The sequence below is a fragment of the Hemicordylus capensis genome, chromosome 3, assembly GCF_027244095.1.
Source record: "Hemicordylus capensis ecotype Gifberg chromosome 3, rHemCap1.1.pri, whole genome shotgun sequence".
NCBI classification, from domain to species: Eukaryota; Metazoa; Chordata; class Lepidosauria; order Squamata; family Cordylidae; genus Hemicordylus; species Hemicordylus capensis.
Genome location: NC_069659.1, coordinates 258,012,123 through 258,039,651, shown reverse-complemented (window position 1 = coordinate 258,039,651; position 27,529 = coordinate 258,012,123). Strand labels below are relative to the sequence as shown.

General features: G+C 43.8%; 1 protein-coding gene across 6 annotated transcripts in view; it reads left to right on the top strand.

Annotated features, from left to right (window-relative positions):
• DOCK1 (dedicator of cytokinesis 1) overlaps nt 1-27,529 on the top strand; it is a 645,511-nt gene that overhangs the window by 528,440 nt on the left and 89,542 nt on the right. For 5 of the 6 annotated variants that reach the window (XM_053305327.1, XM_053305329.1, XM_053305326.1 and 2 more), the window contains exons 36-38: nt 5,874-5,914; nt 8,068-8,158; nt 17,222-17,341. In XM_053305327.1, coding sequence (XP_053161302.1) covers nt 5,874-5,914; nt 8,068-8,158; nt 17,222-17,341 — 252 coding nt within the window. Of the gene's footprint in view, nt 1-5,873; nt 5,915-6,852; nt 6,962-8,067; nt 8,159-17,221; nt 17,342-27,529 lie in introns of those variants that run through there. The other variant, XM_053305331.1, reaches the window with a different exon arrangement.

Below are 27,529 nucleotides of genomic sequence, written 5' to 3'. Positions count from 1 at the left end.
TGCCTGGGGATTATGGGAGTTGTAGTCAACAACACCTGGAAATCCCTGTTAGAGGGAACACTGGAGGTGTGTGTAGCCCTGCCTGGCAGAGAGAGAGAAAGGGGGCTTATCTGTTTCTCCCCCACTCCAGTCTGTGTAATTTGCAGTCCCAACTGTTCCCCCCCCTCCATTTTTTTTAATTATACCAGCAGCCCCAGTGATTTTACCTGGGTGCTGCTTTGAATTTTTCTTCTTCTCTGGATTTGTTTCTTCTTGCTTGTAGCCAGCCAGTCTGCAGATGTTTTAATAACTGAGTGCTGCTGTGCTGACTGCAGCTCCAAGCTGCACCTCTTTGCTGGTGCTGCTCTGTACCTGGATTCACTGGATTGCATTTTTCCCAGGCTGCGGTGCTGTCACTTCTGTCTGTCGCATAGCCTGCCCAGGTGTTCCTCCTCTCTATTTCCTTGGTGTTCCTCCTCCCCCCACCACTTTAAAAAAAACGTGTTTGAAGGGGTGGGTGCCTGACTGGTGCCCACCTGCCATCCCCACAGATTCTCCCTATTGTTGAATCTTGGCCGAGTGCCTTGGGGAGCAGCACCTGGGCAGACTCCAGCAGAAGAGAGTAAGAGAAGATGCTGGAAAGCAAGTCCCTCTTGTTCACTGGTCAGGCTATTAAAGAACTTAAAGCTCTTAATCTTTAAGTATGGCCTAGTTTGGGGAAGGGATTTGAAGTGGTCACTAGAATTGTAGGACAGGAGAGGTGGGTTAATTTAGGAGAGGCCACAGTAATCCCCTTTCCCTTCCCTTCAACTTACTCCATTGTTGCTCTTTCCCCTCCCAAAAAAGCCCGCCCACAAAGCCTGCTTCTTTATTGGGGGGAGATTTAATTTTTCTAGCTTCTGTGTGTGCACTACAGTGCTGTAGATAGCACTGTGTGTGGCACACACAGAATAAATAGACCATCCCCAATTCAACACCCCCTTTTTAAATACCTACCTTGAAGGTGCTTCCTCCCATGCCCCCATCAGAGTTAGGGCTTCAATTTTAAAATCCCCAAGATGTCTGGGAGAGTGCTAGGCAGAGTCAGGACTAGATTGCCAGGCAGAGGAAGGGAATAGGCCTAGTGTGCCATCGACTAGGGCAGCAAGTTGCCTGCTCCTGCTCCCAAGCAGGGGATGTTGCCAACACAGTGAGTGCAGTCGGTGGGCAAGTGGTCTGGTCGCCCAGAGCCTCATCTCATCACCTGGGCCATTGCCAAGATGATCACTTTGGATGACCAGCCATTCCAGGTGGAGAACACTGGCTTCCACTGGCTGCTCCTTCTGCTTGCCTCCAACTATTAAATCCCCTCACACACCACCTTCAGCAGGCAGGCAGTGCACTCCCTATACTGGGCATGCAGGGATCTCAAGGATCACCAGGTAGAGGGATGGCTGTCTGGGCAGCCAAACCTTCACCTGAGAGTTCATGGTGATCAACAATGCTGCGAACATAACTAAGGCAACTGAGCAGGGTCAGTTTGTACCCACCCTTTGTATGGTGCAGACTCTGAACCTTGTTGTGAGAGATGTACTTGATCCTTCTGGGGCTGCAGCCAGGTGAGACATCTCCGCAAAAGGCGCTGGGCACCAGTCTGCTGCTTCCACAGCTGCTCTTGTGGACAAGTGCTATAAGATAGCAGCTTTCTTCCATTTGAGTGAAAGGGGTAGACATATATTCAGTGAGAGGCAGCTTGGGCTGGGCCTACCTGAGCAACAGATTTCTCAGGATGTTCTGACTGCCACTATTCTGAATGCCACTACAGGAGCAAGAGCCAGAAGTCCACGCCCTAGCAAGAAGGCATGGCTTGGAAGTGTGTGACCTATCCAACCAGGCCTGGGTGCTCATTTCCGAGGTTGTCTTGGTACTCCAGCTGTTCTTTGTTGCCATGAACAGCTTGTGTTGAGACAGGCTTTGCCTGCCGCTCTTCTCCTTGAGAAGACTGTGGGTGAGCTCCAGACCATGCTGGCCACTGAGGAAGCTATCACCTTGACAGGTCAGCTGAGGACTGGAGTGGTGGATTGGCTTGGGACACCTTGGGTGCATTGGCAGCACATGTTTTGTCCTGCTTCTGTCCTGGTTGAAGAAGTTAGGCAAGCAGAGGAGACTGGGGAGTGACCAGGAGGAGGGTGCTGGAGCGCTTACTGCTAGTGTGCAGTCCACACCTAGCAGCATCATCACCACCACTTCCCAGTCCATCACCGTGATGTCCATGGCAGGGCCAAGGATGCTGATAGTTTCACCTCAGCATTCCACCCAGTGGTTCACAGAGGGGTTCCTTGGCCCCTTGCCAGGAGTACAGCTGGAGCCCATGAAGCCCTGCAGCAGTGCATTCTTCAGTACCTGCAGGAGCTAGTGACAGACCGGGAAACTGAGTCAGTCCAGTTTTGGGCAACGCATTGCAAAGTCTGGTCAGACTTGGCAACAGTTGCCAGATGGTTCCTCTCATGCCCACCAAGCAGCGTCCAACCCAAGACGGTATTCTCCATTGCTGGGGATGTGGGCAGTTTTAAACAAATTTTAAACCTTTCCCCATAGGATTCCATTGGTTTTTTGGAGAAAGGTTTGTGTTTTTTAAAAATTAAAAACCCCTGCTAGCCAAATACTTTTGTGGGTGGAGTGGTAGGTAACACCCATCATGCCCTATCACCCAACCCACTCTGGTGTCCTAGAAGCTATGCATGGGGAACGATGGAATGTTTCAAGTTCTCCATTGTCAAGTGTTTCAATTAAACGTTTCAAGGATTTTGCATTTTGTTTTGAGCTTGAAACAAAACACAAAATCCATTTCCTGCACACCCCTAGTTGTAACCTATGAATGCCCATGCCACAGTGAATTGGCCTTTATAGGTAACACATGACTTTATGTAATTTTGGTTGAAATAAACTAACATGGCTAGTTTTCCAGAATGCATATCTAGTCCTTATAATGTAACTCAAATTAGGCTCCAGTTCATGTTTCATGATACATTAATAGTACATACATAAATGCAAAGGCTAATAATACAAGCTGCTACCATTTACCTAAAAATTGGTATTAGTTTTAATACAATCACAATGAATATTTATTCAAAATTATTATTTTATATAGTTAGCTTAAACAGCAAATGTGCTGTTTTCTCAGGGTTCCCCACCTTGAGAAACACCTTGAATAGGGGAAACAGCACTTTCCCCAAATGTTCTTTAGCTATTGGGGCTGTTGATGATAAGAGTTGTAGTCCAGCAACATCTGGAAAACCAAGCCTGCTCTATTCAGTTCTTCTTATATAGTGACCAATAAAAATAACAGTTTTTCTGTTCTGCAGAGCTGAGATACTTTTCAGCAAAAAATATTTGTTCAGCCTCCTGTGTATATCTTGATATAGTTTACCATCACAGATAAGAGTTCAAAGGTGATTCAAAATTACACTGCTATGTGGGTAAATATTTTGGAATTATGATGTTTTTCAAACTCCATGTTAAACAAAAAACCCGAGTCTGGCGAATGAAGTTCTTAACAAGTAAGACAGAAATAAAAGATTTCTCGCCCCATTGAGAACCTATGTGTGCACTTCATTTCTCTGAACACAGCTCATTCTTCAGTTAATATACTCCTCTTTCTTCATTTATGCAAAAGCCTGTCTCTAGATACTGATGATTCTGTATTCTGGATGTGATTTGAATATTTCAAATATTTGCATATGGTAAATTTCATGTGGGATTTATTGTCATTGAGCCAAATTGCCGCCAGTTATGCATGCACAAAATTTCCATTGAAGTCAGAAGGAGATGCATATTGGTGCAATTTAACACCTTTGAGTAGCTTAAAGTTGTATTCTGCCTTTACAGGCCCTATTAATATAACTGCAACAGAGGTAATGGTACACTGAGGTGGCCAGGGCTGTCATGAGCCCTTCAGTTACTTAACTTTAGTTTAGCTTTATTTCTAGTCCCATCCCTACCCCATCTCTTTCACTGTCTGCCTTACCATCATGCCTCAGTCACACTGGTCATTTATCTTCTGTATCTGTAAAAGCTGGATAGGCTCTGAGACCATCTCAGCACTAATTCCATTTACTTTTTTCCTGCACTGTGCTTATCAGAATAATCTTCCCACTATTATTAGCCATGAAGGGCAAGGGTCAAATGGGCCCAGACCTCTCCAAGCACATTGTCAATGTCAGGGCTGCACAACTGGCCTTCGTGCAGATGTTGGACTACAACTCCCATAATCCTTGGCTATTGACCACTGTGGCTAGGAACAATTGGATTTGTAGTCCAAAAACTGCTGGAGGGCCAGTGTTGTGCAGCCCTGGTCTACACCCTCAGGTGGAGTAACCAAAGCTCATCCGAGCAACTGGGACTGGCAGAAACCAAAGAGACTTTCCATCCAAACCTGAGACCAATGTGGCATCCCAGTTGGTGTGGAAGCAAACGAATATACCCACACACTTCTGCAAATAAATCACAGTAGACCGCTGATGGATGGTTTCAGATAGGTGACCAACCATGTAGACCTTCTAACCATCTGGAACTGCATTGTGCAGATCTCATGCTGGCAGTGTAGGAAGACCAGCAGACATTCCTGTGGAATAAGCCATCACAATAAGAAGGCTCTAATTGGAGATACAACAGTTCCCTTCAGTGGGAGAGGGTATCTAGGGGCAATCATGTTAGTTCTATAACCCAGAATTGAGGGATTGGCTTTTTGGCTGGAAATGTTGAAGAGCATGCTGGAAACTCTCAGGAGCCTCCAGCGACAGACCATTTTTATCAGTCCCCGGTGAGCCAAAGGGCTGCTGTACATGCCTTGATCCACTAGTTGGGCCTGACCCAATTAGAAACCCTGAACCATATCAATTAGCTGCTTGATCAAGGGCTTGCATTTGATATCTTCCTCTCTTCTGAACAGCTAATCATTGCTATTCAAAATATCTTTTATACTGTGATCCTGTGGAAAGAGCTCCACAGTGTGCTTAGCGTAAATCACATAATTCCCCCTCACACCACCACTGAGCATCTGCACAGATAATTATTGTAGCTAGATAGATGGTTGCTATGTGTGTGCAACCTCAGCTCTTGTTCATATGTAGGTTAGGGGTGGGGGGTAACCATATGGGGAAGGTAACCATATATTCCGGTTTAGTGGCTCTCTGCAGCCGTTGCATGCTGAGCATAAGCAAGACGATTGTGTGAATGTTTTGTTTCTATGTTCTTTTGTTTGATCTGTGTTCACTTTTAAATGTAGCAGTTTCTTGATCAGACCTTTTGTGCTCTTATTATGCGTTTTTCTTGCTCATATTTTTCTCATATGCCTGAGAAATCTTTCTCAGGCAGCCTCAAGAAGACTGAAAGCATTCATCAAGTTCTTCCTTAGGAAACAAAGGGAGGTGTAACGTAACAGCAGAAATATAAACACCTTTTAGTTATGAATCATTTCTGTAGCAAATAAAGTATGCCAAGTGCTCTGTGTTATTTTGTCTTATTCCTCACAACAATCCAGTCAAGTAGTTAAGAACTCTGGTGCTTAAGAATTCTAGTACTTGTGGATGATTTATTACAAAACATTGGAAATTTAAAATTATATTTTCTACATTACGAAGTTTTGCACATTATGAAGCCGAAGAAAGCTAATGGTGTGTGACATGCAAATACCCTAGTCTTCAAGATGTCAAAACTTTGGAGTGAGACGTAAAGCATTGTTTGTGGGCTTCATAGTTAAAGGAGAAGATAACTTCCTTTACCAGGAGCAAGCTTCATAATGCAGTTTTGATGCAAATATTGTGAGGCCATGAATTTCTAATAAAGTATGCATTGTATATGTATACACTGTGCAATCAAATTCTCTAAAGCAAGTTTATGCTTTTTTGTTCCAGAATTTCTACAAAGAGATTGAAAGAGAAGAAATGTACATAAGGTTTGTAAACATAACCTTTATTAAGCAATGCTATTTTTGAGCAAGTGGGGTGAGGGGCTGCAGAAATAAAACAAGCACACTTCTGCTGAGCATATAGACGATAGTAAGATTAACTAAGTGCATTCTTTCATCATATGCTTGATTCACTATTTACAAGGGCTATTCCTGCTGTTATTGAAGCTAAAGGGAACAAAGTTGAACCCGTGTTTCTGTGATCATTAAAATCATTACATCCTCTTGTGTTTTATAATTTTGGTTGATTTTAAAATCTAAGTGTGTGCGTGTGTGTGTGTGTGTGTGTGTGTGTGTGTGTGTGTGTGTGTGTGTGTGAAGGATATAATGAGGTCATTAACAAGGCCTACTGGGCAGGTGGAAGACTGCCTTGCCTCCCGCCACCCCAGACAATACCTTGCTTGGTGGGAGCTGAGAGTGCACTCCCACACAATCCCTACTGCTCCATGTAACGTGGAGCAGGCCAGATGGTTCTGAGGCTGGAACTCATTGTGCTGGCCTCCAGGTATCCCAAAGTGCACCAAGCGAAGTGTACTGGGGGATCCTCCAAGGGGACGGGTGCTCTAGGCGCCCTCTCTGTGCCAGCACAAACTGGCAACCAGCTTGCACTGACATATGATCAATCCCGGCAGCTGGGTTAAGGGCCGTTTGCGCCATTAACCTCGACTAAGAGCTGGGCTTTGGTGCAGGGTTTGGCGCCGAGGCATTGCTAGGATCTATGTGGATCCCAGAGGTTCTCATGGGTAGCTGTCCAAGCTTGGCTGCCTGATCCTGGGCTTGGCTGCTCGTGAATACGTCCTCAGTATATTTTAGAAATTACTGGCATCCAATCCCATCTGTTGATTCAACACTATCTCTCGGGAATTGGCTTCATTTGTTTATGGAAAATCCTGATCTTGTTGCCAAGCTGTTGCTCTCATTTTCAGACCTGACCTGAGGCTGCTCCTAAAAGAACAGACTTATAAGACAATTGGAGCTCCAACCTGTCCGGTGTGGAATGGCAAAGTATAGTTAAGGCTTCTCCCTGCTACTGACTCTTTTGTTAGTCATTTTTCATTATGTCTGCCACTTCAGCTTCTTGGGCCCTTAAGGTGTTGTTTCCTGCACTGAACTAGCCCTTTAATTAGCCAGTTCCTGCATCCTACTGGCAGGGGTGGGAGTGGCTTTAATTATTAGTTTTCTCTTTGCAGCCAGAACAATTGATCCTTCATTTTATTTCAAAATTGCATGATGGCATTCTGATTCTTCAGTATATATGTCAGAAACTTGTATCCTTAAGACAGGCTGCTAATTATCCAAACCCCTTTTTTATGCCCACTCACAATGTTCCTTTTAGTAATCCTCAGCAAGAAATCGAACAGGTTTGAGAGAATGGGTTGATATGGCTGATACTGCCCCAGCACATGTGATAAGGAAGGAGTCATGCGTAGAGGGCACCCATCACGATGTCAGCACAGGATATCCCAGTGCATTCTTTTATCATGTGGGAGGACTTTTCATTTGAATGGCTCTTCTACACACACACCCCACCTGAGTGGAAAGGAGTCATTCAGAATAACAGCCACCACCAACTATATGATAATGGGAAACTTTTGGAGAAACTGGGGCAACCTCCATCAGTGTTATGACTCTCGGTGTCTCTCCTTCCTTGCTTCATGTATCTGGATGGTGTTGTCCATACCAGCCGTATGTCTTTGACCGATCTGAAGTTTTCAATTTTTCTGTGTATAAGTTAGAAACGTTCTCATCTGCGCGTTCCTCATTTTCTCTGAGAGGAACCTTTTTATGAAAACAAAGCGGGTATTAGATGTTGAAAGTGTCTCTGTCTGAAGAAAATTACACATTTATACCAAAATGGTAAACTTTTTGTTATGAATTTCCAAAAAAACAAGCTATCAAAAATTACCATTTTATAGACACTGAAGTTACGACCTTATAAAATGCACCAGTATATTATTGTTCATTGCTGACTTTCTTGGCATGCTCTGTCCTAAATAGCGATTGGCCACAATGAAATAGAAGCTTTAAAAATCACACCCCAGGTGTATTATGCTGTTGGAGCTTAGGAATATACATGCTGGGGTCTTTAACCAAGATTATTTTGTGACATCTTAAGAATGAATTTTCTTTTGTTACCATAGATATTTGTACAAGCTTTGTGACCTGCACAAAGAATGTGATAACTACACTGAAGCTGCCTACACATTACTTCTGCATGCAAAGCTTCTTAAGGTATAATACTTCAAATGTACTTAGTCTTTAAGCATTTTCTGTGGCAAGCTGCAAGTGGATTTCTCAGTGTGAAATACCCACTTCTAAAACATACTTGAATTATACAGAAAAATGATAGGGTAGGATTTGGAATTGTTACCACATTTCACCTAAGTGAAAATTTAAGGTGAATTTGGAGATTTGTACCAAGATGGAATATCCAAGGAATATTTAGGGAAGCAAAAAGTGTTTCAATTAAGGCAGTAACATTTCTCAGGAGAGGTTCTGTTACTAAGTATTACTATGTGGGACCAAGGGTAACTATTCATACAGTTTGTTAGTCAAGGTGCTCATTGTAATCTGCCTCACACCAATGTCACCTTAGGTAGAACAAAGTGGTGTGACTTTTCTCTTGATATAACTACCACTGACCATTGAATTGCTAAATATTGTTATCAGAAAAACCTTCCTTATGTGGTTTAAAAAGAGAGAGATTATTTGTAGAGCATCTGCTGCATTTAACTTTTATTCTTGTCATTTGTCACCTAAAAAAACTCAACATTGTTGATTCTTGTCCATTAACTAATTGATTTAAGTTGTCCATTACATATATGTGCATAATACAGTACATCTATCTATCTATCTATCTATCTATCTATCTATCTATCTATCTATCAAGAGAGAGAGGTGCTATATAATGTACATATATGTAATATATGTACGTAGGGCCAAGACAAATTATTAGTGTGTACAGCTTTATATTTTATAGCCGAGCCGGATCAGTCCCAAGGCCCATCAAGTCCACCACGAAAGCATCTTGTTTCACACAGTGGCCCACCAGATGCCACTGGAAGGCTAAAGGCAGGAATTGAGGGCATGCCCTCTCTCCTGCTCTTACTCCTCTGCAACTGGTACTCAGAGGCATCCTGCCATTGAGGCTGGAGGTGGCCTATAGCCCTAGGCTCCAACTAGTAGCCATTGAGAGACCTCTCCTCCATGAAGTTATCCAAACCCCTCTTAAAGCCATCCAGGTTGTTGGCTGTCACCACATCTTGTGGCAGAGAATTCCACAAGTTGATTATGCATTGTGTGAAAAAATACTTCCGTTTGCTGGCCCTACATTTCTCGGCAATCAATTTCATGGGATGACCCCTGGTTCTAGTGTTATGTGAGAGGGAGAAGAATTTCTCTCTATCCACTTTCTCCACACCATGCAAGATTTTATAGACCTCTATCATGTCTCCCCACAGTCGTCTTTTTTCTAAACTAAATAGCCCCAGGTGCTGTAGCCTTGCTTCTAAGAAAGGTGCTCTAGGCCCCTTATCATCTTGGTTGCCCTCTTCTGCACCTTTTCCAGTTCTACAGTGCCCTTTTTTAGAAGTGATGACCAGAATTGTACACAGTACTTCAGGTGTGGTCGCACCATAGTTTTGTATAAGGGCATTCTAAAATTAGCCGTTTTATTTTCAGTCCCCTTCCTAATGATCCCTGGCATGGAATTGGCCTTTTTCACAGCTGCCTCACATTGAGTTGACACTTTCAATGAGTTGTCCACCATGACCCCAAGATCCCTCTACTGGTCAGTCACTGACAGCTCAGATCCCATCAACGTATACTTGAAGCTGGGGTTTTTTGTTCCAATATGCATCACTTTACACTTGCCAACATTGAACCACATTTGCCATTTTGTCGCCCACTCCCACAGTTTGGAGAGATCTTTTTGGAGCTCCTCACAATCTGTTTTGGATTTCACTACCTGAAAGAGTTTGGCATCATCTGCAAATCTGGCCACTTCGCTGCTTACCCCTGCTCCTAGATCATTTATGACTAAATTAAAAAGCACCGGTCCCAGTATAGATCCCTGGGAGACCCTACTTCTTACTTCCCTCCATTGTGAACACTCTCCATTTATCCCTACCCTCTGTTTCCTGTTCTTCAACCAGTTAGCAATCCACATATGTACTTCTCCCCTTATCCCATGACTGCTATGTTTCTTCAGGAGTCTTTGATGAGGAACTTTGTCAAAAGCTTTTTGGAAGTCCAGGTATACTATGTCAACTGGATCACCCTTATCCAAACACTTGCTGAAACTCTCAAAGAACTCCAAAAGGTTTGTGAGGCAAGATTTACCTTTGCAGAAGCCATGCCAGTTCTCTCCCAGCAGGGCCTGTTCTTCTATGTGTTTTACAATTTAATCCCTGAGGATACTTTCCATCAGTTTGCCTGGAATGGACTTTAAGCTAACTGGCCTGTAATTTACCAAATCTCCCCTGGATCTCTTTTTGAAAATTGGTGTTACATTTTCTACTTTCCAGTCCTCCAGTACAGAGCCTGATTGCAGGGATAAGTTATATATTTTAGCAAGGAGGTCAGCAATTTCACGTTTGAGTTGTTTGAGGAAACTGAGATGGATGCCATCTGGCCCTGGTGATTTGCTAGTTTTCAGTTTCCCCAGACAGTTTAGAACATTATCTCTTGTCACTGCTATCTGACTCAGTTCTTTAGCCTCCATCCCCGAAAAGCCTGTTTCAGGAACAGGTATATGCTCAGTATCCTCTGCCATGAAGACAGAAGCAAAGAACTCATTGAGCTTCTCTGCAACTTCCATATACTCCTTAATAATCTCTTTCACTCTCTCATTGTCTAATGGTCCAACTGCCTCCCTGGCTGGTTTCCTGCATCTGATGTATTTAAAGAGGTTTTTGTTATTCTCCTTGATGATTTTAGCTAAATGTTCCTCAAACTCTCTTTTCGCCTCCCTTATTGTCACCTTGCATTTCTTTTGCCATAGTTTGTGTTCTTTTTTGTTCTCCTCATTTGGGCAGGCCTTCCAATTTTGGAAGGAAGTCTTCTTACCTTTTATGGCTTCCTTGACGGTACCTGTTAGCTATGCTAGCATCCTCCTGAACTTAGTGGTAGTTTCCCTCCTTTTGGGTATACAATCTAACTGGGCTTCTAGTGTTGTGGTTTTGAGTAAACTCCATGCATTCTGGAGTGAAGTGACTCTCCTGATTTTCCCTTTCAGTTTTCTTTTCACCATACTCCTCATTTTGGAGAAGTTTCCTCTTCTGAAATTCAAAATGTTTGTGTTAGACTTCCTTGGTGATTCTCTCCCCACATGGATCGCACTATGGTCACTGTTCCCTAAAGGGTCGATGACACTGACATCCTGCACCAGGTCCTGGGTGCCACTCAGGATTAAGTCCAAGGTCGCCTTCTCTCTGGTTGGTTCCAAGACCAACTGTTCTAGGGCACAGTCATTCAGGATATCTAGAAGTTTGTCCTCTCTGTCATTACCTGACTGAATTTACCCATTCTATGTGTGGGTAATTGAAGTCACCCATTATTATTGCTCTGCCTCTCCTTGAAGCCTCCCTGATTTCCTCCTGCAATTCCCAGTCACTGTCAGCGTTTTGATCTGGAGGGTGATAGCTCATCCCCAGTAGCATGTTCCATTTCAGGCCTTTTATTGTCACCCTCAGGATTTCTCTGGAAGACTCTGGTCCACCTAGGTTTTCTGCTTTGTTAGATTCTATCCCTTCTTTAACATATAGTGCTACTCTACCTCCAAGTTGCCCCTCCCTGTCCTTTCCATTTACATTTATTTTTTTGAAAATTGCTATGGATTTTATATCCTGAGATAACAGTGCCCCACTGGTTCTCACTGTTCCACCATGTTTTATTATGCCCACTATATCTATTTCTGTGTTAGCAACCAAGCACTCCAGCTCAACCATCTTGGCTTGGAGGCTTCTGACATTGGCATATAAGCACCAATACGTTGAATGTCTTCCTGGTGTCTGCTATCTTTCTTTTGACACTTTGACCAGCTGACACAGCCTTCTGTCTGCTCTTTAGGTGGTTCTGCTCTGTCCCCTTCTGTTTTATCTGAATTCTCTGCACCCTCGCGCTTTAAAGGATGGCATTTGCTGAACCGGATACTGTCAAGCTCCTGTCAGCTATTCCCCAGGCCTCATTTTAAAAGCTGCTCTGCAGCCTTTTAGATCTTAAGCACCAGCAGTCTTGTTCCATCTTGGTTTAAGTGCAGTCCATCCGTGCTTTTGTACAGGCCTTGCTTTCCCCAAAATGTATCCCAGTGCCTAACAAATCTAAACCCCTCCTCCCGGAACCAACATCTCATCCATGCATTAAAACACTTCAGCTCTGCCTGTCTTGCTGTACCTGCGCGTGGAACAGGTAGCATTTCTGAGAATGATACCTTGGGCATCCTGGACTTCAAAACGCTACCTATCAGCCTAAATTTGGCTTCCAGGACCTCCCAACTACATTTCCCCACATTGTTGGTGTCGACGTGCACCACGACAACTGTGTTCTCCGCAGCACTGCCTAACAGCCTATCTAGATGCTGTGTGATTTCCACAACCTTTGCACCAGGCAGGGAAGTCACCATGCGGTCAACACGCGGGTCACAAACCCATCTCTCTATACCTCTATAATGATTGAATCGCCTACTACAAGCAGGCCCCTACCCTCAGAGGAGTATTCCCTGTGCGAGAGGATATGGGCTCATCATCCGTAGAAGAGGTCCTTTCTAAAGAAGCATTTCCATCTTCCTCAGACTGATGTCCTCCTTGCCCAAGACCTTCATTTTCCCTGAGAGCAGAGGAGCTATCAGCCCTGGAGTGGGATGCCTCTACCACGTCCCTGAAGGTCTCGTCCACATGTCTGTCTCTCTGAGCTTCTCCAGATCCGCCACCTTGGTCTCAAGCAAACGAACTTGCTCCCTGAGAGCCAGGAGCTCCTTGCACCGAGCACACCCCCATGACTTCTGCCCATGGAGCAAATAGTTATACATGCAACACTCTGTGCAATACGCTGGGAAGTGCCACCTCTCCTGCTGGCTTTCTAGCTTCATTCTGGTTTTATTGACTGTTTACAGTATTTAGAGATAGTTTATTAGAATGATAGGTCTCAGCTGTAATGGTCAGCTATTTAACTGTCCAAACAGCCTTTCTCAAGAATATGAGGGAGGAATTTGCTGAACCGGATACTTTACCTTCTCTTCTCCACCGAGCTTCTTGTGATCACAGGGGGTTGTTCCATGCTCCCACACACACTTCCCTCTAAACTCCTGCAAAACTCCTACGTCTTGTTTGCTATCCCTGTTGGCTATGCTCTGTTCGCTGTGCTCTCGGGCCTTCACCTGGCCTCCCTCAGCCCTAGCTGACTCCACCCCCTCCACGAAGGGACAAACAAAAACACTGGAGTTTGCTAGCCCTGGCAAATAACACACACACAGACTAGGACTTATCCGTTAAAGGGTGTAATAGGATATAGTATCTGATGGGGGGAAATCGCTAATGCCTAGATCAGTAGCAAGGGGACAGTAGCAAATAAGGTCTTTCTTTACCTTCATTTCCAAATACTTAGGTCCTCTAAAACTGAAACTCTCTAGACCACTTTGACCGGACAACAGATATACTTTACTGGCGATTCCAAGTGCTAGCCTTATGTTACATGCTTTAGGGTTCAAGATACACAAAGACCTTTGGTGGTCAAGGCAGCAGTGAAGAAGGTTCTGCTTGATAATATTAAAACCTGTCATAATGTATCCAGCACTTTTCAGAACTCTGCATTCTTAGAAGGAAGAGAACAAGAATTTAAGGGAAGGAGAAGGAGATACTATTAGAAGAGCTGAATATCAGTTCTGCTAATAGCATTGACCTTTTCCCCTTTGAAAGGGGGGTTTGCTTTTAGAAGCAAAATGGATGATGTTGCATAGTCGTTGAATGCTTAACATGACACCTTCTTAGACAAAGTTGCATGTCTGTACTTGTCTGGAATATCAGGATGGCATATGCTTCCGGTCTAGACCTCTCCTCCTGAACAGTTAGCTTCAGTACTTTTGAAAGTAATACAAATAGCTAGCTGTGCCAGCAGAGTAGAAGAAAACTTTTTAGGGATGTGCATGGACTGAGGATCGTGCACTGGTTTGCAAACAAATTGGTCGGTGATCCAACGAACTGGTTTGTACTGGTTTGGTCCAACCATGAACCAGTTCGGTGGTTTGAATGTGGAGCTGGTCCTTAAACAAAACCGATTCGTTGACTGAGGAACTGTTTTGTGCTGATTCGGTCCAACCATGAAGTGGTTCGGCAGTTTGAGTGTGGAGCCAGGGTGGGGTGGTGAGTGGGACCTTTAAAAGAAAATACAGCAGGTCCTTGCCTGCATGACTGCAACTCCATGCAGCTTCCTGCTGCAGCTGCTCTCCTTCCAACAACCCACACACGGCAGTGCAGCAGCAGCAGCACACACGTGGCCTCGAGAATGCACGGAAGCTATGTGCATGGTCAACATGGTGTTGCTGACTTCACACATGGCTTCTGAGCACACGTGAAGGCCATATGCGTGCCACTGCCACACCACTGCACACAGGTTGTTGGGGGGAGTGCCTCTGCAGCAGGAAGCTGCATGGAGCGATAGTCATGCAGGTAAGGACCTGCTGTATTTTCTTGTAAAGGTTCCACTTGCCACCCCGCCCCAGCTCCGCACTGAAACTGCCAAACCAGTTCATGCTTGGACCGAATCAGCACAAAACGGTTCCTCAGAGAACGAATCAGTTTGTTTATGGACCAGTGCACAAACCTCAGTTCATGCACATCCCTACAAAGTTTCCTTCTATTCTGCTTGCACAGCTAGCTAATAGTATTACTTTCAAAAGTACTGAAAATAGGAAATAATTTAAATATCCAATGCTATAGTATAATATTACTTGGGCATCTTTTAAATAAATAAAAGGTAGTCATACTTTGTGAAATATAAGAGTGTATGTATAAAACCTATGTAAAGACATTTTCATGTCTTTATGTCTATGTATAAAACCTATGTAAAGACATTTTCAAGTCTATGTACTTATCTCTCTTATAACATTGATTGGTTAGTCATTTACATATATTAAAAATGTCAGTGACATTCAGCTGCCATTTAAAGGATAAAGGTGTCACTGAAGAGCTTTATATTAAAAGAGCATGGATTTTTTGTGATTGTTAATGAGAGGTATATTGGGCAGGGGAAGAAAGTACAAAGATATACATCCTGATCCTATGTGGAGTTACTCAGATGTAAGCCTCCCTGAGTTCAGTGAAATTTGCTCCCATGTAAGCGTTCATAAAATTGCAGTTTCAGCCTATGATACTGTGTACATTTACTTTAAGAGGTGTTCCTTTCAAATTACTTGCAAATCTTTAGAGCTGCTTTGCCAGCTAACCTACTACAAGAATTATATTTTGAACTGTTGACAGAGGGCTAGAAATTTTAGAAAAAGTGAAAATAAAAGTTACATATTTGTGTTCCACTAACTTTCTGCTACAAATCAGAACTGTAAGCATTATATCTGAAGTACATTGTTTGCCAAATTACTTCAACAAGAGGAATGAGAAACAGCTCTCACTTTTGTGCAATATATATACTCAGCCAACCCCTGTACTTTTGCCTTGAATTTGTCTTGAATGATTTCTCTAGACAAATTGAGAATACCTGAGATTACAGCATAATCTCACTCTACATCATAACTAATGAAGCATCCGTGCTTGGAAGGATTCTGGGGGGCATGTGGAGAGTCCTCATGCAACTGCCCCTTCCCCCCTGTGTGCACACTCGGTTGTATGAGAGCCATTAGACTTCCAATCACTGCTTGTGCCCCAGTAGGGCTCTGCAAGGTTGAAAGCAAATCGCTGACCCTCAGCAGCATGTTTCCAATCTTGTAGGGCCCTTCTAGAGCATGAAAAGTGCTCAGAAGTCTAACAGGCTCTTGTGCAACACCCTGTGCACAGGGCAAGCTGTGCAAGCGCTCCCGTTGCATCTCTCAAAGTGCATATTCTCCTTTCGTCCGGATGTCAGCTGTTATGTGGTATAGAAGCATAAAATATTTCAAAAGCATTGATTTTACTTCTGCCTTCAAAATTTCAGGTTTTCTAGACTTTGGAAGTCTTTTCAGCTTAATGAGTGGTGAAATATATTTCTTCATATTTGTCTTCCTGCTGGACAAGGAAGTTCAATGATGAGCAAAATTATAACTTTTTGTTTTCACTTTGTACCCACAGGATGGCCAGGTTCAGATGTAACAGGAGATTATGGTTTTCTGTTATGTAAGTCTCCTAGGAGACTTCAGGCTCTTTTTTCTCCCCTCTCATGCAAGGCGGAGATAACAGCATTTGTATTAATTTTGAAGTAAAGAAAAGTTTTGGGTTTTCTTTTCTTTTTTTTTTAAGTATAACACAGTTTTACATAATTTACTAATTTGGGAACTGTGGCGTATTCAGACCACACAATCCAGGATCTAAATGCACTTACTTAACTCATCAGTTTCATATATAACATAGAATTATCATTACTTCAAACCAAAAGCATGTTTTCATTCTCTTCCTCTTATGTACACATATGAGGAGAACAGGGAATGCATGAGCCTGCAGGTATCCTAGGCTTATTTACATAGTAGAAAACCATGGTTTCCCATTACATCTGAAGCCAATCATCGTGTATAGTTGTTTTCATCATGTGCATTGCAGTTCTTTTTGCTTATATCACTGTAACTCAGTGCTGCAGGGTACTTTTACAGATGGCACTGAACAACAATGCAAGGTAACTTATATTTGAAAGGAAAATCACCCCCAAGAGCTTTCCATTTACTTTCTATTATGATAGGATAATTATTATCCAGTCGTTGGTGTTCAACTAAACATACTGAAAATATCAAGCTAATTTTTAGAAATATGGGTAATAACTTCATAAGAACAGCCCTGCTGGATGGGGCTCAAGGCGTATTCAATCCAGCATCCTGTTACACCCAGTGGCCAACCAGATGCCTCTGAGAAGCCCACAGTCAAGAGGTGAGGGCACCCCCTCTTTCTAGCTGTTGCTCTACTGAAACTGGTATTTAGAGACATCTTGCCTCTGAAGCTGGAGGTGGCCTAAAGCTGCATGGCATGATGTCAGCAGTGATGTCATAATTAAAAAAAAAAAACCCAGCCTAAAACATCCCTTGGACTTGTTTAAAATAGGACAAAGTTATAGGGACATAGGTCACTTTATATTCACTTTCACCACTGTTTGCATTTAATCTAGTGGTCAGAAGAGCCCTGTGCAGCACATCTTACTCAGCGGGATGGATACCAGGCAGCCACGCAAGGACAACTGAAAGACCAGCTCTATCAAGAAATTATCCATTATTTTGACAAGGGCAAGGTAATGAGGAAGCATGCTGCATTGCTTTTCCTACAAAGTCACATGTTAAAAACATCCTGAATGGCAAAGAATGAATTTATCAAATGACCTAATTATGTGAGGTTTCAGCTTGAGATCTGGGAAATGTTATGTGAGCAGACTGCACCTGAAGATCATAATACTAACAGCAGCACATTTATAAATGCTGAATAAACTGAAAGGGCAACTATTAGTGTACACTTTGCCAGGAAGTGGTGGTGCTGGGACCCAAGGCATCTTATTCTGAAAGGATCTGTTGATGATAAGCGGAGACTGATAAAAACAGGAGACCTTATTTTGGGCTGGATGAGGCAAAAGCTGGCACCAGTCAGCTGTCTACTACAGACCCCATTATAGTTGCGAAAACCTGTTCCGTCCCTGTGGATTGCTTTTGGAGTTCCTTCAGGAAAATGTGGACCTCTTAGCAAACACAGCTATCAACAGCTTCTTGAATTCCTAATGGGAGCTTCAACTCTGTGCTTCTGTGTAATTGTATGAGGGGTTCTTCCTGAGTAGCAATCTTCTGTACTGCCTCTAGTTCTCTGAACCACAAAACTGCTCTGCATGCTGTATTTCTAAGTGTGTGGCAGCTGCTTCTTGCCTAAGAGCAGTTATCATAAGGAGCGTCTAAAAGCCAGCCACTTTGTCTCTGTGTTCTCGAGCAGTGTTCCTCTTCCTCCTACCACACAGAAGAACTGGGTGCAGACTCTGAGGGCTAAATGTTCTCAGCAAATGGTGTTGTGCATATCATGTTTGCTGAGATAACCAAAATACTAGGGTGTTGTGGGGCACTTGTTGAAGAGGAGAATCTGGAAGAGGAAAGGCATGCTTTACACATCTGCCAGTTCTCCCCTCAAAACTTTCTCAGGCCATTTCCCCTTCAGCCTGAATTACCTGTCGTGTTACAGTCCAGCTGTGAATTGAATCAGTTAAAAATAGTCTGGGAAGGGCATTCGTAGGGAAATTGGGTAGGTGGAAGAGCTGAGCATTTATGCTGGCGTGCATTTCCCTCTACATGTTTAGGAGATGTATTTAACAGAGCTTGAGAACTTCATGTTTTCCTCATAATGTCTAGTTTTGCTTTGAGAAAATAGAATTTGTATGGTAATGAATCAATGTTTAAGCAGGACGTTTGAGTGGACTCACATAATGTGTACTCTCATTTGACACTTCACTGACAGATGCGCAATAACACTAAGGTGTCCTGCTCCTAAAGAGAATATTAGCTGACATATTACACAATTGATGTAGTGCTGCACAGGTGCCCGTATGCTGTTTTAAGTAATTACACAAGTGATCTTTTACACAACATTACTGGGACTGGCTTTCACGTGAGCAGCAGTCTAGTGGGTCAGTAACACTGGCATTGTGTTGCACATGTTTGTCCCTGCTCATAAGGACAGAAGGACTCTTTCAAGATGCTTAAGGATGGTTTAGTTATTGCTAATGTATTGTAGTGGGGAGACATGGGGACATGAAGTGGGGAGAACCAAGTTGAAATCCATTCTTAGCTGTAAAGCTCACTAGTTGAGCCTTGCCAAGTCTCAACTAACTCTCAAGATTATTGTGAGGATAAAATGGCCCTCATGTGTGCTGCCCTGAACTCCTTTGCGGAAAGGTAGGATACACAAGCATTAAATTTAAAAAAACAGTGGCAGGCTTGGAGAGAGATATCACATAAAACATGCAAAATGTGGCACAAAACGGCCTGCAGGCAAACAAAAAAAGTGTTGAAAATGATTTCTCAAGTAATAAAACCAGCAACAAATAAAAACAACAAACCATGCAAAATATTTTGCAGTATCTCTCTTTTCAGTATCTTCAGCTAGTATTTGGGGGGCGGGGGTAGGGGGGAAGGGGAGCTTCAGTGCCCATGGTTTTTTTAAATACTGACTTGTGCACTAATGAGCTGTTTATGAACAGCAGGCAAAATACCTGTTTACAGTGCTTCAACCTGTGCAGGGCTTTACAAAATGAGGACTTCACAGTTTGCAAAAATACTATTTTATAGAGCAATCTGGTTGTTTTTTTTAATTTTGGCACCAGTTGTGCATATTATTCTAGTCATAAGTGGAAAAGAGAACTAAACGTCTGCTTGTTTAAGAACTGCTGAACATTAGCTTTGTCTCCTTTTCTCTCACAGTTTGGAAAGATCAGCAAAATCTGTACTATTCTTATCTGTGTTGTCAGCATTCAAGCAACAAATTTTAGAGCTCACCATACTGTTTACAGATGTTCCTGACTTTTCCTGACTCAAAATTCATATTATCAAGCTTCCTTACTGTGTTTTTTTTAACCTGTACAAAAAGATGGACAGATTGACCCTATAATTGGTCAGATTTCCAACAACTGGAAAGAATCCTGTTTTATCACACCTTTGCTCAGGGTGTGTCAGGTGTGAGATTGTGCTCTGACAGCAGCAGAGGTAACCACGTAAATGGTAAAATTCAAGGGATAACCCTTGCTTAGTTAGTTTCTTTCTTCCTACAAGGATGGTGACCAGAAAGAAAAAAGTCCAGACCATGTAAGATAAAGGAGGAGGGACCCTTTTGTCCTTGACATACCTTGGTCTTTGATTGCTTCCTAGAGGCTGAGCCTAAGTATTGGATCTCCAGGGTTACATACAGTGAGGGAAATAAGTATTTGATCCCCTGCTGATTTTGTCCGTTTGCCCTCTGACACAGAAATGACCAGGCTATAATTGGAATGGTAGGTTTATTGTAGCTGTGAGAGACAGAATAACAACAAACAAACCCTCAAAAGCCCAGTGCCCAAAAGTCAGCGAAAGACACCAAAACTTCAAAAATTCCCAAAAAATCAGCCCTCTGCCCAATCCCCCTGAAATTGGGGTGGTAGCCTCCACCCAATAGGCACTACCACCCCACCCCACTCTTTTGGGGCAGATCCACTTTCTGTGAAAAAGGCCAATCCATGCTAGGGATCATACGGCCACATCTGGAGTACAGCCATGGAGTATGTACCATAGTACACCTAAGGTACGGCCACACCTGGAGTACTGTGTACAATTCTGGTCACCACATCTTAAAAAACTGGAAAAGGTGCAGAAGAGGGCAACCAAGAGGATCAGGGCTCTAGAGCACCTTTCTCATGAGGCAAGGCTACAACACCTGGGGCTTTTTAGTTTAGAAAAAAGATGACTGTGGGGAGATATGATAGAGGTCTATAAAATCATGCATGGTGTGGAGAAAGTGTACAGAGAGAAATTCTTCTCCCTCTCACATAACACTAGAACCAGGGGTCATCCCATGAAATTTATAGCCGGGAAATTTAGGACCAGCAAACAGAAGTAATTTTTTGCACAACACTTAACCTCAGAACAGTGGTACATATGTTGGTAACCTCCAGACTTGACTTCTGCAGTGCGCTCTATGTGGGGCTCCCTTTGTACGTAGTCCGGAAGCTTCAGTTGGTTCAGAATGCAGCAGCCAGGTTGGTCTCTGGGTCATCTCAGAGAGACCACACCACTCCTTTGTTGATAGAGTTACACTGGCTGCTAGTAGGTTTCCGGGCAAAATACAAAGTGCTGGTTATAACTTATACAGCCCTAAATGGCTTAGGCCCTGGGGATACCCAGGGCCTAAGTCTTCTTCATTATGAGCTCCACCGCCCATTGAAGTCATCCGGAGAGATCCGTCTACAATTGCTGCCAGCTCGGCTCGTGGCCACATGGTGACGGGCTTTCTTGGTTGCTGCCCCGAGACTGTGGAATGTGCTCCCTACTGAGATACAATCCTCCCCATCACTGACAATTTTTAAAAATTTAATGAACTCAATTCAATGAACTTCACAGGGGTGCCTGCGCAGTTGAGAAGCAACGCCGGATAGTCATGTGCACGGACCGGTTCGGAGGCCATCCTAAAGGCCTCCAGACTGGTCCGGACATGGGGTGGTTTTGGTTCGGGTGGTGGGTTCCAAAAGAGTACGGGGGGGGGCTTTACTTACCCCCTGAAGAATGCTGCCATATTTCATTGAGTAAGCGGGCGGCATACTTCCCTGCCGCCCGCTTCATTCCCTCTCCTCTCGGCGCGGCTGCTAATCCATTCCTCCTCCTTTTGAATGAATACTCAATCGGGCGGCAGGGTATCTCCCGCCGGCCGCTCTCTAAAGTTTAGCGGGTGGCGGGAGAACTCCCTGCCGTCCGCTTCCCCGGCTGGGCTGCAAATGGCTTCTAGGAAGCCTTTTGCGCAGGCGCGCAAAAGGCTTCCTAGAAGCCATTTGCAGCCCAGCCGGGGAAGGGGACAGGGTCGGCAGGGGAGTTCGCCTGCCAACCCCTTGAGTATGGGAAGGGAAGGGGCGGCAGGGGTCCTGGGGCTGCGGGGGGCGGCCGCCAGCCGAGCCGGGGGCATTGAAGAGCCGGGCGGCAGGGACTGGGAGATACCCTGCCACCCGATTGAGTATTCATTCAAAAGGAGGAGGAATGGATTAGCAGCCGCGCCGAGAGGAGGGGGAATGAAGCGGGTGGCAGGGAGGTATGCTGCCTGCTTACTCAATGAAATACGGTGGCATTCTTGAGGGAGTAAGTAAAGCCCCCCCCGTACTCCTTTGGAACCCCCCACCCCAGTGCCGGACTGCAACTCCGCGGTTCTGTGCACACCCCTAACGCCGGGCCAGACGGCAGGCCTCGGCGTCACTCTGTACTTGGCGATCTGCTGCCGCCCGCCACCGCCGCGCTCACTCCCCTCCCCACAAGCCATCAGGGGGCCCGGGGCACAAGACGACTCCGTCGGGCTGCCGGCCAGGGTGCAGGTAGCGTCGGCAGCACAGCGCGAGCTGGCAGGGGCGTGCGGCGGCTGCCGCCACCCTGAAATATTTTTTTTGTGGGGATGGGGGTGTCATGGCGCTTTTTGGCACCCCCCACGTGGCCCACCAAAGTGGCGCCCAGGGCACGTGCCCTGCCCGCCCCCCCTATAGTTACGCATCTGGAGTGCTCTGAAAATGCACAATTGTGCTCAGAACGCCCCCTTTGGGATTGTGGCCAATTACAGCTGTTCCGCTGACATGCTGATACTTTGCCCACAGTCAGGCTGTGGAGCTTGCTGGAATCTGCCTTGGAAGCCAAGCGGCAACTCCAGTCCTCTCCTTGGACTGGAGTTGGGCAGGCTGCAATTTGGAGTTTAAAATTGAAACTGCAGTTTCGCCAGCCTCCAGTTTCGTGTTACGTATGAAGCAGGCCTTAGTCTACCTGACATGTTCATGGAATGATTTTAAATTTTCAATATTAGAAACTGTGTTCTGTGGTATTTTTGAAGTTCTGCCATGAAAGAGCACCATGAATATTGCAAACTGAAAGGTTTGAAGTATTTCAGCTTCATCTTTATATTTACTGAATGGTTAGATGTCATTTTTTCTCACCATAACGTTTGACGTGCACACATTATTTTTCTTCTTCTCAAGTAAGGTGACCATTCAGTTGATTGTCGTTTTTCCTCAGGTAATGGTCTTTCCTCTGCATTGTCTCTCTAGTAATAGAATAATATTTCCCACTTTTTCCTGACTAAAAGGCATAATGCATTTTATCACCATTTTGAAATGGATGAGGCCTTGACATTTTCAGTAGAGCTCTTAATCCTAGGACTTTAATGAATGTGTATTGTGTAATGAGCAAAGAAAATAAAATGGAGCAGAAGCACTATCTTCACACATTAGCCAAATGTGAATTTTATCATTTCTGCACCTGTCTCTAAGCAATGCAGGCCCAGCTTGCATTTTTCTCCAGTTAAGTACGAGAAATAGACACGGAGCAAGACAATTGACAAACAGGCAATTTTGTAAATTAGAAATAGTGGCCAACATGATGGGCAGCCCTACATTGATGCTGGGAACCTGCCAGAGTTACTGCACAACTTGAAAGGCAGCCCCGATGTAGCATGAAAGCGCTCCTGCAGAATGACTTAAAACTGCTTCCGGGCAGTCAATACAGCATCCTTTCCTTTCAAAGCAAAGGAAAGAGCACTGCATGACTGCTCGGAAATGGCTTTAAGGTGATCTGCAGGAGCCCTGTCATGCTACATAGTCAGGTCTGCCTTTCAACTTGTATAGCAGCCCTGGTGGGTCCTAACATTGACACAGAGCTGTATTGCTTGTTGGCCATTAATAAAAGATGCACATTATTGACTTTGTGCAGGTGAAAATAATGCCATTTTTTGACTAATAGGGGAGCAAACCACTTGATTTTACACCAGATTTCTTGCCGTAGCAGGAGGAAACGTGTATTTTTCATATCATGTGGTAAAAAGGTAAAGTGTGCTGTCGAGTCGGTGTTGATTCCTGGCGACTACAGAGCCCGGTGGTTTTGTCTTTGGTAAAATACAGGAGGGGTTTACCATTGCCATGTGGTATTTGAATTCAATTTGTTCTAGTTCACAGAACTATGATATAAGCTAAGCTATACATTTTGTTCTGCAAGAATATTCAGAGCACAGAACAAAAATCGGCAAGCAAAAGGATGATAGACAAGGAGGTCATGCACACGACCTTGCTGGGGAGAGCAGGCTGGCTGCAGGCAGGCAGGAGCTCATCTTCCCTCCCCAGCAGATGAGCAGCTGCTGTCATTCCCTCCACTACACCACACACCCACACAAGCAGTGATGCAAGGGACAGAGACGCTGGGAGTGGGAGGGCTTTCCCCATCCTGCATTCCAAGGTGCCCTAGGGCATGAGTGCAGCAGCCGTTCTAGCTAGAATAGCTGCCGTGCTCAGTGCATATGCTCTTCCCCCTGCTGGGGAGCCAGGGGAAGTTGTCTAACCCGGCAGCGATCGCCCAGACGATCGCCGACTGAGGTGAAGCAAACCACAAGTTTGCTTCACCTTCACCTTGGCTAAATGGCAGGTTTGAAAGTGGGGCTTGGCAGTGCCGGGAGCAACCTCACTCCCGATGCTTCATGTGCTCAGCCTAACCCAGACTGGGCTGCCCTAGCCTGGGTTAGGCTGTGCATGTGAATACCCCTAAGGAATACTACATCATTCATTATTGATGTCCCTGGTGGCAACTTGGGATCAGGCCTTCTCTGTGACTGCTTCTGGGCTCTGGAATGCGCTCCCTGCGGGTATTAGAGGTTTGTGAGTTTTAAAGGTAAAGTGTGCCATTGAGTCAGTGTCGACTCCTGGCGCGCACAGAGCCATGTGGTTTTCTTTGGTAGACTACAGGAGGAGTTTACCATCGCCATCTCCCGCGCAGTATGAGATGATGCCTTTCTGCATCTTCCTATATCGCTGCTGCCCGATATAGGTGTTTCCCATAGTCTAGGGAAATATACCAGTGGGGATTCAAACCGGCAACCTTCTGATTGTTAGTCAAGCATTTCCCCATTGTGCCACTGTAGCAGCCTTTAAAAAGAGCCTTAAAAACATATCTTTCTTTTTAGCCTGGCTTCTAGTGAGTACTGAAATTAATTTAAACTGTTTTAATGGGTTATTTATTTGTTTTATATATGTTTTTTATATTTGTGAAGCACTTAGAGCCATCTGGGTGAGACGGTATAAAATTTAATAAATAAAGTAATAGCAACTGTATTTGTTAGCTGCTCCACAACAATTGTCCTCTGGGCAGCTCACAAAACATCAACAGAACAATTGAATAAAACCAGCAACAAAAAGCACATTAAAATGGATGGAAGCCAAAATAAAATAAAATAAAAACCATTTTAAAAACACAGAATTAAAGCTCCAATGCTGACCATAGAGGGCAGGAGTTGTTCAGTAATGCATTTATTGTGTGCTTATTGGTTCATGTTAAAATGTGCCCTGGTCTTCTGCCTTAATGTACTGATCTGTATAGTCCTGTTGTTAAGTTTCTTCTCTTTTTGAATTTCTTGGAAGAGGCAAGCAGGACAGATAATGCATCCTGAGTCCCGCTGGGGTGAAAAGGGGTTACACAGGGAAAACAAACTGAGTAGAGGAAGAGCTTTTCTCCCCAATTCCTCCCTGAATAGTTAGTAGCCTCTTTGTGACTGCATTAGCATTGACCAGCAACAATGGACTTGGGACCCCTTTCTTTGTCTCATAATGTGTTGTTTCAGCTTATATGGTTTTTTTGGTGGTTTAAAAAAAAATCTTTTCCCCTGTAATTCTCTACTGGAGGTCTACTACATATATGCAGCCATTGAGTCTTTCCTAAAGGACTTCAGAAGTTATTAATCTCCAGTTGTGATTTGGCTAAGGTACAGGACCTCTAATGAGAACTTTCAGGGTAAAATTTGGTGGGAGTGGGGATGGCATAGAGCAGGACTGCTCAGTTTTGGCCTTCTTACAGATGCTGGTCTACATTCCCCATAATCCCTGGCTATTGGCCACTGTGGCAGGGAGTTATGGGAGCTGTAGTCCAAAAACAGCTGAGGGGGCTAGGTAGAGCAGGCCTGGCTTAGAGCCAAGTGGGGGCCTAAACTGCCCTCTGCTTACCTTTTTTTTTTTTTTTTTACTACCACCTATGTAAGAGCACCACTATTGCCAGTGACTTTTGCCCCCCATCCGGAAAATGGATGAAATCCTCCCATTTTCATGGCCTGTGAGTAGAGTGCAGTGTGATGGGGGATATTTCAGGAGTGCTGTAGTTTGTAGCAACTGCTTAACATGCCATGCAAGGAAGCTGCTTTAGTTGCTCTATTATAGGATGTTTAGGAGGGGAGTATTTGAAAGCATAACAAAAACAGGATAAAATTAGCAGAACCATGTACATTATACACTGCTTATAAAGTGTCTTGCCAAAAACTAAGCATAGTACTGTATAATTCACCTTAAAACATCTGATTTAGAGTGGTAGTTTCAGTGCTGTCAACAGACCTTTTTTTAAAGCTGCAGATTAAACAGACTGTTTTGTTAAAATCATGTAGATGGATATTAAACAAGAAATTTCGTGGACACACAAATAAAAATTTGAGTGGCATGTCAGGAGGCCTTTACAGCTGATAATAAGAAGGAAGACAAAGGCCATTTAGCAGTGGTTAAGGACATAGAGCAGAACAATAGTAAGAAAATAGGGATCACAGTTTCTCGTTTCTAAGCTTGTCATTGGGGAAAGTGATCCAGGAAATGTAACCAGACATGTGAGACATATATTTTTAGTGTGAGCAGACAGATTTGGGAATCTCCCATCCAGCAAGAATGGTAGATTAGATCTCTGTTTTAAAAAACTGACTTCCAGAGGCTGCTCTTCATTCCACATTTTACTCGTGTTGATTAAAAGGCTACAGAGATTCTCTAATAATCAACAAGTATATCTTGTACTTCACTGGAATACCAAGTAATTACAAATATACTGTAACAGGATAATTTAACCATCCATATTAACAGTATTATTTCCAACTACTAGAAAATTAATGTTGGAACAAGGTATTAGATGAAAAAAATATTTCTTTCACTTCATTTGCACATAATGGCTAGATTCTAAATCTGGTCACTACTACCATGGAAAAGGTGGTGGTGGTGGTGGTGGTGGTGGTGGTGGTGGTGGTGGGTGTTTTTCTTAAGAAAATGGTGGGAAATGATGAAGCAACAGAACACAGAAACAAAAAGATTGAAAAAAATAGGGGCATTAGTCTTTTGCAGTCAAAAGAATCAGTGGAGAAAAAGAGGAGAAAAAACAACATTGCTTTAACAAGGCAGCTGGGTTTAACTGTAGAGCAACGCCTAAGCTACAATCAGAAGCTATTAGACAGTTGAGAGAATCTTTTATTCCCCTCAGTCTTTTAAATGCTATAAAACTTGGCTTAGACCAACACATACTATGATGAATGGTCTTATTTTTTCTACAGATGGGTTAGGCATCATTTTAACAGTTGTAGAGCTGCTTTACCCTTATGTTCTACACCACCATGGTGGAGAATATCCGCTGTGTAGAACATCACATGTCATCCAGGACTATATGTGCATTTGTATACATGATTTGTCACCTACAAAAACTGTTGCACAGATGGGACATAGACATGTACCAATGAATCTATGAACACCTTGCAATTCTATACATGTGCAGGACACACACACACACATCTTGTTTTTGTGGCCCTCTGCGTGTATGGCTTGCAACCTGTGAGAAGTATGAACCATCCTCTTCTATTATCTTTTGGAATTTGTGTTCCTCTTTTAGACTCTCTAAGGTGTTGATACCCTCTTAAACCAATATCCCTATTCTGGAACATAACCTTGTAACTTGAC